Below are 16,747 nucleotides of genomic sequence, written 5' to 3' on the forward strand. Positions count from 1 at the left end.
ATTCTGACATGGGTGCGCAGTGAGCTTACCATGTCAGCTGTGGCAGCTTGGACAACTGCACTCCTGAGATCACAATAACGATCTGGACAAATAATGCATATACTGGTGACATGAGCATACACGAACACCCCACAAAGAACAGACAGACAATGTGAAGAGTGGACATCAAAAGAAGAGTGACCCTGATGACTTCAGACTGAAGAGGAGATGTCCTGTCTTAGTACGAGTGGTCAGTCCCAGCACCAGCTTGTCCTCCCCTCCGGCCCCGGTGCTCTCAGCACACCACAGCATGGCTACCCACTTCAGTCTCCAAGATGATGGTGTCCTCTGCCTAGAAACCTCCCTCAGGTACCTAAGCTCCTCCTCTCAGCCTGGCTATCTCCTTGAAGCCAAGTTGGTCTTTTTATGCAAAAAGTCCCTGAGGGTGGTACCTGATATGTGCTCAATGTAACATGGTCATCATATAGATGGGAAGCGAGGCCTGGGACACCCTGAGCAGCCATGACCCTAAATGGTAGGGTAAACGTCACCCTACTGTTTCCTTTTACCTTTCTGTGCCATTTTAATTTTTACAACTCTACAAATGAATAAAGGTACTTTGAGAAAAGAAACAGAAATCTGGTCCTGTCAGCACTGTATTATGTATGCTAAAAAATCCTCAAGTTGAAAGTTATCAAACACATTTTGCCTTTTCATCAAGGTAGATGACATGGCCCCCTGATAGGGCAAATGACTGAGAAAACCTTTACTCCTTATCCAACTACTGAGAGATGTTTAAGTACAGAAACCTGTTTAATGTATAGTAACTATGGATAATTATAAAATGCTTCCTTGCAGATAAACATTTTTGGTTTTCCTGAAATCCTTTGCCAAACATAGATATACAATTTTCATCTGTCTTTGGATACAGTAAAAGTCACACAAAGAAACACTACTTATACAAGTTCTGTATCCTGTGGTCCAATCAGGTGCCCCCATCAGCCATTAACCAAGGCAGGCGCCTTCGGGGCAAACCACTGCACTTAGAGGAAACAAGCTGTTCACCCTTGAAAAGACCATTCTTTTCATTTCAGCTAAAACTCCTAGGAAACCTTTGGGAGCCAATCAGGGTCACTGAAGCACTCCAACTCATTCTTTTTGGAACCTAGCATCAACTTGCTCAGAAGTGCTCCTGTCCACCATCCTTCCTTTTGAACATGTGCTCTATGATGCTAAGCTGAGCAAGCCCAGGAACCTCTGCCATCTTTTTCCTGAACTGTGACTTCAAACTGGACATGCTCAGAAATGTGCCCTGCCACATGCTTTCCTGCGTGCACACACAGAGGCTTGCCAAACAAAATATCCATGCTTCCTTTCTTTGGAGTGATCATACCTGCTATGGGTAGTCTTTCCCCACTCTTGTCTCCCAGCTGTCACCAAGATATGACTGCACTGCCTTTGTTTACACCTGACATAGACATCTATCTCCGACACTGTCACCCAGATAGGCCATTTTAGTAGTAAACATACCTGGGTGGGGGAGGGGAGGTCAATATCACAATGCCCTGTCTGTGTCTACAGGAAACCTGAGTGGAGACTGTCTATTCAGCACACCAGTGCCCCTCTACCAATCTCTATGAGAACCGACAATCAGAAATGGCAATTCATACATGAATGCAATTTTCTCTGAGGAAATACACCAATTTTAAATTACAAATTAACGTCAGCCAAATGGCAATACCAATGCCAACACATTGGGGGGGGTCGTTTGGGGGAGGGGGTAGGAAGTAGAATGTGAGCATTCCTTCCCACTCCTTTTAGCCTGTGGACCAAGGAGGAGGGAGGATGTGATGTTGTTACCAGGAGTTCCCAGAGCTTATTCTTTTCATCCTTTTGGTGGCATATCACCATTTTAACTTGTTGTGGTCTAATTCCATTTATCAACTGTTCAACTTAAGTTTAAGACAGACAAAGCCTTATGCTAAAAAGGGTAGACTTGAGAGCATTTCTCCCTTTGTTTCTGCTAGCTATTCCAATTATTTTGTATCAAATGCTATTTTAACAGTCACACAGTATGCCAGTCATGGTGGCCCACACCTATAACCTCAGTGGCTTGGGAGGCTGAAGCAGGAAGATTGCAAGTTCAAAGCCAGCCTCAGCAAATCAGCAAGTCCCTAAGTAACTACAGAGACCCTGTCTCTAAATTAAAAAAAAAAAAAAAAAAGGCCCAGGGATGCAGCTCAGTGGTTAAGTGCCCCTGGGTTTAATCCCTGGTACCACCAAAAAAAAGGGGGAGGGTCAAAGGAAACAGCCTCATTCAAATACAACTCAAGTTGTATACACATGCAAATACTTTTACAAAAAATATCATACACTTCTCTCAAGTTAGATTTTTCAGTTGTTTATAAAATTAACTAAGGGTGGTACCATGTCAAAAGAAACAATATGTATGGAGGCCAGAGTGCAATGGGCAGGTTGAGCCAGAGACAAAGTGAACATTTTAAAACATCATATTCTGCATCACAGCAACCTCCACGTACCACCTCTAGGCTGCTCAGGAAACAAACAAACAAAAAATCATATAGTCCAATTTGGGTTAAAAACTATCCACAACCAGGGCTAGGATTGTGGCTCAGCAGTAGAGCGCTCGCCTAGCACGGGCGGGACCCGGGTTCGATCCTCCCTGCACCACATAAAAATAAAGGCATTGTGTTGTGTCCATCTACACCTAAAAAAAAAAAATTATCCACAACCAAAATAGAGTAAGTCCAAGACACTAACTCTAATGTATTTCTTGGCTCATTTCCAAGATATCTGGGTTTTCCCCAAAGCAGACCAATTCTAGGTCCAACTTCCCAGGAGATTCTAATATATAGGACAGTTCTTGAATCATTCTTGAGTAATTCAGAAGCAGACCATTGTGCAAACTCTGTACCCACCCAACTTGTGGATTGAAGGTCCGCGGACAGCACTACAGCCTCACAGGTTGGTTAGGTTTAGCCGTCCCTGGTCAGGGTACACACAGGGTGAGGAGACGCAGACCACGCACTGTTCTCCTCGGGGCCCTAATTACCAGCACAATACAGATGTCCACACTACAGATGCGCGCGCGCACACACACACATACACACATGCTGAGCAAAGGAAAGCATAGAGTAGACGAGAGTGGTTCTGCAACTTGTTTAGCCTCTCTATACCTTAGCTTCCAACTCTAAAATACCAATAATAATAGCAGCCATCTCATAAATTTGTTATGAGAATTAATTAATGTCTCTAATAGTGCCTGGCATTGAGAAAACTCTAGTGTTTTTTTAAAGATGCACGCAGGAATAAAGCAAAATAAATACTTATGCACAGTATATATGATCTCTACTTTAAAGATATAAGTATAATTTTTTAAAATAGTTTCCTTCAGTAAAGTTTAAATTTTTCTGCTATGATACAAATTAAAATAATTTCTACTGAAAGTTCACTTAAATCAGCTCTATCAAGACTACAGTAAATGGGCTGGGGATGTGGCTCAAGAGGTAGCGCACTCGCCTGGCATGTGTGCGGCCCGGGTTCGATCCTCAGCACCACACACAAAGATGTTGTGTCTGCCAAAAACTAAAAAATAAATATCAAAAATTATCTCTCTCTCTCTCTTTAAAAAAAAAAAAAAAAGACTACAGTAATGATAAAAGTTAATCTAACTTTATGTAATACATTAACCTATTCCACTTAAAATATAGCTAATCTGCCAGGGGAACAGCAGGGTTGTTCTAGTTATTCATTTAACCTTCTTTCCTATTAAAGGGAAAGGCCTCTGAATGCTACATAATTAGTGGTAGTTAATGGAAGACAGGAATGTAATGAAATCCAGAAAACTTAAAAAAAAAAAAAAAAAAAGAAAGTCTCAGTTTAAATACTTGAAAATTCAAATCAGTTATGTCTTAGTAATTTTAAGTACTCAACAATTTTTCTTCAAAGTTTATAATCCATAAAAACTATTTAAAAAATGGCAGAAGGAAAAACTTATAAAATGTGGGTAAAAGCTCCTAATCTGGGTCAGAACTGTTTCCTTGACAGGCAGGCCAAGTACAGGTCAGTCATTCCCAGTTTATAAGTCACCAGCCTGAACTGGCAGCCACAGGAGGGAGAAGTATGGGCCATTCTGTTTAAATTACATGTCCTCCTCAGAGCTATAAGGACAGCATGCACATCAGAGGTCACCACAGGCTTGGAGGAGCAGCACCGGGGCTGGGGGGGGAGGGCACTGGGGGGGGGCACTGGGGGGGGGGGGGTGTCAACAAATGAATGCATTTGCAACACTGTAAAACTAAAAGGAGTGAATTTCACTGTGCATAAAAATGGGGGGATGGGGGAAAAAGTATGGAAAAATTGCCTATTAAAAATTTTTAAAAAGGAAGTAGATCCTTAAGAAGAAGTCACATGAAAGATTTCCCTTCATAAGTTCAAATACAGGAACATGAGAGCATAATGCAGTACACTGGAAACATCCTTCCAGTGGGCTGGGGTGAGGCTCAGTGGCAGAGCCCTACTGAGCACATGCAAAGTCGAGGTTCCATCCCCAGCATTGCCAAAAAAAAAAAAAAATCCAAACCGTGACAAATGTGGCAAAATTCTTCATTGCAATAAACATTAGCTAATCTTAAGGCAAAAGAACTTGTTAACTGAATGCCTGCATAGTCATATTAAAAAGAGAATTATGAGTAAAACTAGGAAACAATTACTAACATTTTTATGTACCACAAAAACCACTAAAATAAACACACTTGAACACTTGAAATTAGTGTCCATTTCAACTATGCTGTCTTGATGAGGGTACTGAAGCCCCAGAAAGATACAGGGCCTCCTTTTTCACCAGCGGGCTGCTCAAGAAGCAGGACCTTCGGCTCCCTCCAGAAAACCTCGTTGCATAATAGCAATCACAAGCTGCACTCCTCGGCCAGGCCGGGCAGGGCTCTGCCCTCAGCTCACCACCAGGAAGAATCCCAAGGTGGGGGCACACCCTGAAGCCCCAGCCACCATCTGCACAAGCCCTAGCCACTGTCCACACAGCAAGCCTGCCAAGAACAGGGGCTTCAAACCTCTGTCCTCACTAGAAAACTACTCAGGAGCCCCGAGGGCCCCGCAGTGCCCAAACCTGTCTCCTCTCTACAGAGGCCACTGGCCAGAATCTGCAAGGGGTGTCCTGGCTCTCCAGGGCCTGCAGAGGGTTCCCTCATCCTGTTCCTCAGAGAAAGAGCTTCTGCAAGGGCACATTACCCAGCAGCTGTCAAACCTTTTGGTTTTAGGAGACCTTTATACTCTAAAAAAAAATCACCAAGGACTCCAGAGAGTTTCTGTTTATGTGGGCTACAATCTAACATTTACTGTGTTTGAAATAAAGAAATGTTAAGAATATCATTAGTTCACTTAAACCCCATAACATATTAATATAAATACGTTTTCATTTAAAAAAATATTTTCCAAAAAATCAAGAAGGGCTATACTGTTCCACATTTTGCAAAACACTCTGATGCTGGGCTCATAACAGGCAGCAGACCTCGGGCTGGCTCCTGCAGTCAGTCTAGCCATCACGGCTACCCAGAATCAGTCATTGAAAGCCCATGGCACACTCTGGAGGATGAAGACAAAAGGCAAATAACGTCCGAAAGTACTCTGAAAATGGTCTTAACCTTGCAGATCCCCAGAAAGGGTCTCAGGGACCCTGTGGTCCTGCTCCCACCACTGCCCCTCTCATCCACCCTGGGGGCTGCTTCAACAGGTAATCAGGCTCCACCTGGAAGTCAGTCTCACATTCTCCCCTCCCCCCAAAGGCACATCTTCCCTAACCACAAAACAACCCAAGAACATCTCCTCTCAGGTCCCAAAACTTCTTAAAAGTGTAGTTCCTACAGCCTCACTGCCCCTCCCTGTTAGTATTTTAATTACTAAAAAGTAATACATAGAGGCATTTATTTTTCTTTAAAAAACTCAAACAATATAAGCAACCATCCACCATCCCAATCTCCTCTCCAGAGGGAACTGTCACCTACTTTACCCAGAACCTACTTTTTAAACCAGATTGAACTTTCCATTTTCCTATAATTTGCCCTCTTCCCTCAACAGTTATTTTAAAAATTCTGCTTAGGCTCATTCCTTCTGGTGACCTAATTTACCAGTCAGGAAATAGGAGGAGTGAGCCATCCTGTGCAGAGGCAGCAACGCTACAGCCAGCTGGTTCTGTCCAAGGACGGGGCCTTGTACACATGGCCACACCACATCACCAAGTGTAGGCAAGTGCCAGAAACTCCCTGGTCTTCACTGTGACAGAGCCTTCAAGTTTGGGAAACATCTGCTCACATAAGGCGATGATCTCTCTTAAGTTCCACAACGCTAGGAAGTCACTAGGGATTGTCATTAATGCTTTACAGGTAAGAGAGACAAAGTTCTGAGAGAAAAAAAAACAAAAAAACACTTGCTCAAAATTGTACTCCTAGAAAGATGCACACCCAGAAACCACAGATAAAACCTCCATTCTGACTCCAGTCCAGTCCTACTCATTGATGCCCCCTGAATAGTGCCTCAAAACCCTAGCAATATAAAAATACTAAGTGACCTATTTTTAGAACTAATTTGAAAAATTATCTCAAGTTATTTCAAAGTTGAACAGAAAATACAAAAATCATTTTTGCTTTTTATTGCATAATATAATCCCTTGGGAAGCTTGAATTTCACTAAAGTTAAAATTTATTAAAACCTACATCAGAATGTAGAGGCATCAGAAATACAATTTCCCAAATCCTTTATTCAGGCATCATCATGAACAAGAACCCAACGCCCCACTCCATGAGAGCAGAAAGAGAGTCACACGGTGCAGCCCTGGCACCTCAGGGACACACAGAAATGCCTCAAACTTCACAACCACAGTTCTGAACCAAGTTATTTAAATTATTAAAAAATAATAAGGCTACTTGTATGAACAACACAACATTTGATTCCTTATTCTTCTTTCTAGAACACTGTTTCTGAGTCCCTATTTTTTTTCCTACACTCAGGAAGCCTCACAGAGTCCAACACATCTAAGTGATATTTTGATCACAACACACTAGGCTGGGTTATTAAAAAATAAATAAATTGGACTTAATTTTTATTCAGAGATCTTGGTCTTAACTCAATCCCACAAATACTATTACAGAAACAATTTTAAACTATGATTAAGTCACTCTTTATAATACACCTTGATATTACAAACATGTAGACAAGGTAACTAATTTCTCCTCACTTTTCATCCTTCAGTATAAACAGTTTATAGCTGTTCTCAATATATTCTTAAGAGAAACCAAGAACAGCAGTGATATGGTCAGCACTAAGTAAAAACAGGACAGCCAAGTTGCTTTACTCAAAATACTTGAGTGTCTCTTACCTCTGTTTCTGTACAACGTGAATTTCCCATTTTACCTGTAATAAAAATGAGATAAGTTACTTTCAAGGATTTTGGATTTTTTTAATCATTGACGAATATATGAGTTACTATGACCATGACTTTATTATACCTATAAAAATATCTATGCAAATAAAAAGTGCTAGAGTGACCAATTTTCTAGGTCTTGCTCAGATATTTAAGCCTAAATGGGCCCATGCGAAAATAATAAAGAAAAAGATAGAAGAATATGCTTAATTGTAGAATGATCTAAAACACACACATACTTAATATGCATTCATACCAGTTAATCAAAAGAAAATAAAAATGCTTTTAAAGTCCTACTTTCTTTTTAAAATATCTTAAAATATTTTAAAGACATTTTAAATATACCTTAAGAAAACTTTAAAGATTCTTGGGCTTTCCCCCTAATATATTTCCATTTTAAAGGTACAGTGATCATTTCAATGCAAGCAGAAACGTTTCAAATTCAAGTTTTCTTTAACACATGTGGCTTTTCTTCTTTAATATGTGATTAGATGGCACATCATGAATTTAGTAATTCTTTCAATAGAAGACCACCTGAAGGATGACCAGAATTGAACAGGACCTGGCTGTACCAACATAGTGTCATTCGTCACCTCAGAGACATAAGCCAAGGAACATGTGTGGCCATACATTTCTGTCAATGTGGGTGGCGAAAACGCTTTTACAAACAAAGATGTTGTGTCCGCCGAAAACTAAAAAATAAATATCAAAAAATTCTCTCTCTCTCTTTAAAAAAAATAAAATAAAAAATAAAAGCAGCTGCTTTAAAGGAGAACCTTGCATTAAGTAGTGTCGACAAGAACAGACAACACCTCCATGTGCTCCATGTGGGCCCTGGGAATTCAGTGGTTCAGGCTTCATCCTCCTGAGCTCACCAGCGGGCAGCGCTGCTCTCCCTCCTCCCACATGTCCCCCGCTAACCCCACTTCCTCACCCCCCCCCTCACCCAGCCAGCTCCACAGTGATGGCCCCATCTGTCTTGGGGCTTTCCTTTCTTCAGGTTTAATGACTTCCTACGCCTGAGAGTCTATGATGACACCACCAAAGGAAAATCATGAGCAATGGTTTCGTAGGCCACCCAGTTCTAGACGAAAACTGAAGGGGAGCCACGATTCCCACCACCTAATGACCCTAATGTAAAAACACCAGCTGCAGCTGAGGTCAGATAACAAGGGACCTCGGGTCCTGCCAATTAAAACATATATATAAGCAATGAGTAATTAAAGACTATGTGAATATATATAATGAGCTAAATAGATGAGGTTTTTATATAGGAGGGCTTGCTAAAGATGACTGTTTTTTAATCTGTTATATAAAATTATTAGGATGTGATTCTGCATATCGTTACAGACTTTATTTATGTCTATATTCACATACAACTATCTGTTCAAACCATTAATGCTGTGGATAGATTAGTTTTACTAAACTCCTACAAAAGTGGTAATGAAAGCAGGAAAGTGCTGTTGATCAGAGGCAGCCCAAAAAAGGGGGCAGACTGGTTCTTTGCAAACATTTCCTAAGGCCTATTCTGCACCAGGGGAGGGGGCCACCCCACACTATAAGAGAGAACAGAGTAACCTCCAAGAGTATGCACATGGATGTGTGGCTTCAGTAGGATAGATTCTTAAAGTAAAGAGAATTACAAAGAAATCTGTAATTTTTTTGGTAGTGGGTTTGCTGCTGGTGGTCTTGCTGGTAAAAACTGTGAGCACTGAGCAAATGAGTAGACAGATACACTGGTGGTGGGAGGACCATTCTGTGAGGGAAGGAAAACACAAGACTATGTGGTAAGGAGGGGAAGAGCTCTGTGGGTGACTAGAACTAGAGTCATTTCTCAATTCCACACCCACGCTTTCCAGGCACCCATTCTGCAAGGGCACACCTATGCCCATTCCCCTTCATTGGACCAGGACCCCTCGGGAGCTGGCCAACTCTAGGCCAGGACAGGGAAATGGCCAAATGAGCCTAAAACATCTTGCACCTGAACATAACAAAGTGCTTAAAGAATGATAATGTCAAAAGGGCATTTGATTATATGTAATAGGATTCTTTCCAAAACCTGTTTACAAAACTGAAAATGCCTTTCTATAAGAGCATCAAGAATTCTTGTGAGAGATTGTAACTGTTCCTGGTTATCCAGGGTGAGCTGGTGAATCCCCCCCAGAGAATGTGACAACATCCCAAGTATGCAGGGCCTGACCGCCTACACCAGTCTGCCACCAAATCCTCGCCCAGATGCTGACCCAGGAGTCAGAAAACCCCAATCACATGACATCAGAGCTTAGGACCTTGGAAATGGTCTTGCTTAATCCACTCAATTCGTAGATGAGTAACCCGAGAGGCTGCAGAGTCAAATGACTGGCATGTGATGACACAGAGTGGGTGGCAGGCCAGGAGGACCGCCAGGCTCCCGATCGCCTGTGTGCTGGTGGGGCTGTCTTACCCCGATCTCCATTCCCACTTCCTAGAGCTGGTGGGACGAGGAGGGGATCGCAGGGATGCTGTGCTGGCGGGGAGAGAGGGGGGGAGATGGAGAAACCGCCACTCTCACACACCACCCAGGCTGGAAACCTCCAGTCTAGCACCAAGGGATTTTCACTTGACCATTTTTGCACCTTTCTTCAAGGACTGGGCACTGTTGTATAGAACCAGAATAAGGATCCCTCCAGAACCCAGAAATCATACGAGGTCACCTATGGCACTTCCAGTTGTATACACTGATAGAAGGCCTTCCCAAGTAGTGAGATTATAAACACAGTGAAGCAGATCTTTCAATTAAATATGAAGTAGGCTGAGTTTAGAAGGACAGATTAACTGTGTGACAACATAAAATCAAATATCTGAAGTAAGGGTCTGGGGCTCAGCGGCAGAGTGCCCGACTAGCACATCAAGGCCCTGGGTTCAATCCTCAACACCACATAAAAATAAATAAACAAAGGTATTGTGTCCAACTACAATTAAAAAATAAATGCTAAAACAAAATCTGAATTTAAATATTAAGTTTTCAAAATATTTCCAAATTGTCAAGAAGCACTTACACACTAAGCAGAGGGATATTTGCAAAGGAAGCCAGAAGTTTAGCTCAATGTTTCTCAACAGGAATGGGCAGGGCCGTGTTTTAAACTCTTCTTTTTAACTCATCTAAAAGACACATTCTGTTCTGAAGTTTTCCTGGATGAGCCCCTCATGATCCAGGAAACGGAACACCCTGCATCTCAATATAAAATGATAGGTAATGGTTTTAAGCAGCACACAGAGGGCTGGGGTTGTGGCTCTGTGGTAGAGCACTTGCCTAGCACATGTAAGGCACTGGGGTCAGTCCTCAGCACCACATAAAAATAAATAAATAAAATAAAAAGGTTATTGTGTCCATCTACAACTAAAAAATATTTACCAAAAAAAAAAAAAAAATAGTAGCAGCACACCAGTCCTGGTATAAGAACTCACCAGACAACACCACTCTAGCAGGCTTTTTTTCTTAAATTTTTTTTAAGCTATAGATGGACACAATACCTTTATTTTGTTTATTGATTTTTATGTAGTCTGGGGATTGAAGGTAGTGCCTCACATGTTCCAGGCAAGAGCTCTACCACAGCCCCATCTAGCAGGCATCTTGAGTCTTCAGTGCTGACACTCAGGTGGCTGCAGTCAGCAATTCTGCACACGTCACTTCCGAGGAGGCGCAGCAGGCCACGGGGCATGGCATTAAGATCACAGCTCAGCGCCCCATCCACTTCCCTCAGTGCAGCCAGATTCCCAGGAACCACACAACTCTGACACAAACTTTTTCTGGCAGTATTTCAGAAAAAGATCCCCAAGTTTTCATATGGCCAAACAGTACTTTGGAGTCAGGAGCTCTGGAGCAGAAGCCTCCCACCTGGCTGAGTGATCACACCTGGAGCAGAAGCCTCCTGCCTGGCTGAGCGATCACAATGCCACACACAAACCATTGAGTAAGCACAGGGCAAACTATACCCCCAGAGACACAGAATTCCTAAACTTTTAAACAAATAGATACTTCTCTGAATTATTCTCAAATCTCTTCCTTTGTGACCACACTGGACAATGTTCAGGTCCATCTGACCATGCGAACGAGTGTGCTTTATCATGATGAACCTAGGAGGTACCTCCACTGACTGAACACATATTAAGTGCTCCTGATGATCATTAGCACTGATGATGTGGAGTGAACAAGCCCGACACGGGCCTCGTCCCATAGTGTCTACATTTAATAACACAGACCAAAAAAGAGAATGGGAAGAAAACCAATCAAGCAAAATAATCACAACTGGTGATAACTGCTATTAAGGACACAAAAGGGAGAGAAAGAACAAGAGAAATGACTCCACTCAGGGTGGCCAGGTAAGACTCCTTGAGAAGATGCTGTTTAAACAAAGACCTCGAAGCTGAGCAGAACTGACTGCAGGCTACAGGAAAAAGCAGAAGACAGCAGTCTGTGGGGAGCACAGAGGGTCAGGAGGAGAGGAGAGGAGTGGGCCATAGGCCCACACGGGCGGCACAGGGCATTAAGCCGCGACTTAAGCACAAGAGGATATTCCTGCAGGACCCGACACGGAGGGAGCCGCTCCAATGTGTTCCAAGATGGCCCAAAGGCATCCAACTGGAGGGTCACCAGGGGAGAAGGCAGCAGGCTCAGAATCAGAGGGGAAGGGCAGACGGGAGCAGAGAGGAAGGGGACCAAGGGAACACGCAGGAGGCCTTCAGAAGCTGAAAAAGGAAGGATGCAGTCTCCCTGGAGCCCCCAGAGGGAACAGCCTGCCGACGCCTAGATTTGGGCTCTTATTTTCAGACTTCTGACTGCCAGAACTGTAAGATAACAATTTTATGTTGTTTTGAAGCCATGAAGTTTATGGTCATTTTTTACAGAAAACCAAGACATGGACCATCAAAGCAAAAGGACATTCCCTCTTCATTACAAACCCAATCCCAGGAAACCATGCACACTGTACCAACCCTAGAGAGAACACCCTGGGTGAGAAGTCAGACACAGCCCCCACATGGCACACAGGATGCAGGTGGCAGCATGAGGCCTCAGCGTCACACTTTTTAGGTGTGATCCAGGTGGGCTGCTTCCTAAACTTAAGGAGTTAACTCAAAAATATCCTTCTCTTCCACACTAGCTGTGCGTCAACAGGCTACCTGACCTCCCCAAGATCCGGTACAACTTAAACCCTCACCATGCCTGGGCCCTAAGTACAAAGACCACCCAGTTTATTATTAACTTTTTTTTAAGTTGTGGATGGAACAATGCATTTGTTTTGTTTATGTGGTGCTAAAGATTGAGCCCAACACCTCCCATATGCTAGGCACGCGCTATACCACTGAGTTATAGACCCAGTCCCCGCCCAATTTCTTTAAGGTCCAAGAGTCTCCTACATCTGTGCATGCTGCATTACTAGCCTGGGCGTGAAAAAATCACTGACACCTCCGAAGACGGGGGCTGGCAAGGAGCTGCAGTCATTCTCCATCTCTGCTTTCCCTCACCTTTTCACTGTCTCCACCTTGACTTCTTCCTGGCTATCCAGCTTGTGCACACCCCAGGGGTCTTATCCTACCTTGCAAGTACTTCTTCCAAAACTGACAGCACCCTAAGAGTGATTCTGGTTACGAAGATTTCTTCCATGTCCTTACACTGAACAGCTTTAGTTGATAACTTCATGTAGATGCTCTGACAATTATTTTTACAAAGATCCCCACCTTAAGGGAAATGCTACAAACAGTGGAACTGTTCTGAACACCTCTACCAAAGATGCATTTAAAAGGATAAGAAGTATCCGTCCAAACTTCCCTGGACATTTCTAAAATTACATGCCATTCAAACCCCAATAGTAACCTTTTAAAAGCTAGGAGACAAAATTATTACCAGCGAAATATCTCAATACAATCAGTTCACACTTGTCTTAGAGAGCTCAAACACAGGCTGCACTCTGATCTGAAGACCAGACATGAGAAGAGAGGTGTAAAGCCCTCCTGTTACAGCGGAGGAGGCTCAAGCTCGAAGAATAAAATGACTCCTTAGAGGTCAAAGAACTGAGACCAATCAGCAGCTGATCTCTCTCCTCACTTAATAAAGGGAAGAACAGGAATCAATAGTGCCTAAAAGGGAGGCAAAGGACCAGCATGGGGGAAGTCTGGGAATATCAGAAGCAAAATTTGCAAAGTATTGCTTTGGCTTACTATTCCTTGGTCGTGACTCATAACTATGGGCAAAAGAAAAGAAAAAAAGCCGTGTTTAAGCTTCACACCCACTTGAGAGGACAGAGGAATCCTTTAAATAATCAATGAGTACGACACATTTAATCAACATTTTCAAGGATCTGGAGCACAATCTTACCAATTTAAACCATTATAGACATGCACAGACGCCTACACTGTTGCTCTTATCCAACAGATTTCGACTCCAAGATCCTGGTCAGGAGCATAACTTCTAATTGTTTTTTTTTTTTTTTGTTGTTGTTGTTGTTGTTTGGTACCAGGGACTGAACTCAGGGGTACTCAACTACTGAGCCACATCCCCAACCCTATTTTTTGTATGTTATTTAGAGACAGGTCTCACTGAGTTGCTTAGCACCTCACTGTTGCTGAGGCTGGCTTTGAATTCTCAATCCCCCCACCTCAGCCTGCCGAGCTGCTGGGATTACAGGCATGTGCCACTGCGCCCAGCCATAACCTCTAATTTTAATGCCACTCAGGGAACAAGTGTTCAGCCATCTATTCACACACAGGCACTGCCCAGAACTGGACTCTCCTTTGGGATGAAATAACTGCCATCTGCAGGCTCTGCCCTGGGGCAGGCTCTAGGACCTTCAGCTTCAACTTTTTGGATAAAAAAGTCAGATTAGTGGCAAAGGTGACATAAGCCTGCTTTATTTTCTCAAGACAGTCTATACTATGCATCCTATGCTTCATAACTAAATTTCTTATCTTAAAAAAAATGAAAGCCTTGCTTTTTTATTATTGCTGGTCACCTCCCAGGGACCAGAGGTTAGTCCTGGACCCAATGCCAAGGATTAAAACCCACCATTGTTTCTCCAGCACACACCACTTACTGGGTCTTTGCTATGGCTACAGGCGGCAGCTTGGGGCCCAGATGAGAAAGCAGTTCCCACAGAGGCTGAGCACTGTGGAGGACCAACACACCAATTCTGTCCCTTGCTCATTAGGTCTCCTTGCCTCCACCACCCCAATCTAGGAGGAAATGTGTCCCACAGCTCCCCAAGCAGTTCCATGACAAAATATTAGAAATTTAACTTTTCAAAACAAGAGTTCTTAATTATCAGTGTTGTTTTTCTCTTTCTATTCAACAACCTTAATATTCTCTCATAGAACAAACATCATAAATATCATTAAATGTCAAGTTTTTTCCCCTGAAAAATGATTACTTCAGTTTCAGCAGAGGTTTTCTCAACATAGTTCAAATATCACCTTGTCTGTTTTATGTAATGTGGCAACACCAAAAGTTACCAGAGAAAATAGGTTTTGCCTCTGCTGCCAGCTGCAGCCAGCCAGTCACGGCTGTGTAGAACTCCATCTTCAGAAGACCTCTGCGGGCAGGTGGGAGGTGCAGCCTGGGCACAGGAAGGCAGGAGATCAGCCCTGGGGCCACAGAACTGACACTCCTCCATAGAGCACAGAGATAACGGAATCTGTGATACTTTTTGTAAACACTTAAATTTTCCCTAGCAATATTAATTAAAAGATTGCTTAAATTTCATGAAATTTAAAAATACACTTAAGACCACAGCACTATATCACTTCCTTCAAGAACAAGAACTGGGAGGGGACTCCCGGGCAGAATCACCACTGCCTTCCAAATGTCCAGGGCTCCTGTCAGTGAAGGTCCTGTGTCCCTTCCATACATCCTTGCACATCCTTAGGATCTCCTCCCCACTGTGACCCAGGACCATGCAAGAGATCTTCCAGTCAGGAAGGGCCCTGCCAGGCAGCTCAAGTACTTCTATCTTGCTGGCCCTATCTCCCCTTAGATAGATCACAACTCTACCATCCATCCATATCCATTTACCTCTTTATTACTCATCCCTATCAAGATTTGAGTATATCTGATTTAAACTACAAAAAAAAACCTAGGTAGGGACAGGGGGAGGGTGACTCAGTGGTACAGCACTTGCCCAGCATGAAAGAGGCCCTGGGTTCCATCCCCAGCACTGCCCCCCTACACACACATACACAAACCTACCAAGGAAAACATTTTTATCTATTTAAATTTTCATTCATATAAATATTTATAAACACAGACACACATGGAGAGAGAGAAAGAGGAGGGGGAGAGAGTAAAAAAAAAAAAAAAAAAGCTTTGCTTTTTATTATACTTGTGAGTAAAATACTAAGTTTTTGTTTGTTTGGGTGCTAGGGATTGAACCCCAGGGCCTTGGGCACAGGTGCCTTACCACTGAGCTGCATTCCCTGCCCAGGATCTTTAAGTACAAACAGAACAAAATGACATTAACTAAAAGGAAAACATGAGTTTGGGAGCAACTATTATGACAATTTCCCATCAAAATTAAATTTTAACACACCAAGCAAAGAATCATCCAAATGTTTCACTTTGTCTAAGCTATCTTCTCTTACAGATCTTATGTAAAATTTGTTCCGAGAGTTCAAGGGAAATGCTGTATTTACATTATTTTTATTATTAATGGAAATAAGCTCTCTTTCACTCCCCAAAAGGTTTTAAAAAGCTAAATTAATTATGAAGTAAATATACAATGAGTTAAAAAGTAGTAAAGAACAGGAAAAACAAGAATATACACATGGAAAGCAGGTAAAACTATAAATGGTTCTCAAATGCTAATTACCTTTTTCTAGTATTCTCCAACGAAATCCCCAGTCCTTATGATCTATTCTAAAACCTAGTACAGCCCTAAGACAAATATGAATACCTACAGTTTCAGATTTTTTTCAACCTCAAGAATCATTCTATGGACCTCCAAAAATTATATCTGATATTGTTTCAGAATTTCTTATCAATCTTGAATCAAAGAATCTTAAAATACTCATCTTTTCACAAAGGGTAATAATAGTTCAGTAACAATATATTTGTGCAGAATGTATGAGCTGACGAAATGTCCTCACACATATTCATTTGATTCTCAAAACAATTTTGTAAGAAGAGCTGAACAGCCAGGTATGGTAGTGCACGCCTGTAATCCCAATGACTCTGGAAACTAAGGCAGGATTATCACAAGTTCAAGGCCAGTCTGGGCAATTTGGAGAGATCCTGTCTCAAAATAAAATATATATATATAAAGGTCTGGGGGTGAAACTCAGTGG

At 42.4% G+C, this 16,747-nt stretch overlaps 1 protein-coding gene across 2 annotated transcripts in view; it reads right to left on the bottom strand.

The window, feature by feature from the left end:
• The window catches only part of Spire1 (spire type actin nucleation factor 1), a 133,613-nt gene that overhangs the window by 104,779 nt on the left and 12,087 nt on the right, over positions 1-16,747 (bottom strand). For both annotated transcript variants that reach the window (XM_071602487.1, XM_071602486.1), the window contains exon 2: positions 7,391-7,425. In XM_071602487.1, coding sequence (XP_071458588.1) covers positions 7,391-7,425 — 35 coding nt within the window. The remainder of the gene's footprint in view (positions 1-7,390; positions 7,426-16,747) is intronic.

This window comes from Marmota flaviventris, chromosome 16, assembly GCF_047511675.1.
Source record: "Marmota flaviventris isolate mMarFla1 chromosome 16, mMarFla1.hap1, whole genome shotgun sequence".
NCBI lineage: Eukaryota > Metazoa > Chordata > Mammalia > Rodentia > Sciuridae > Marmota > Marmota flaviventris.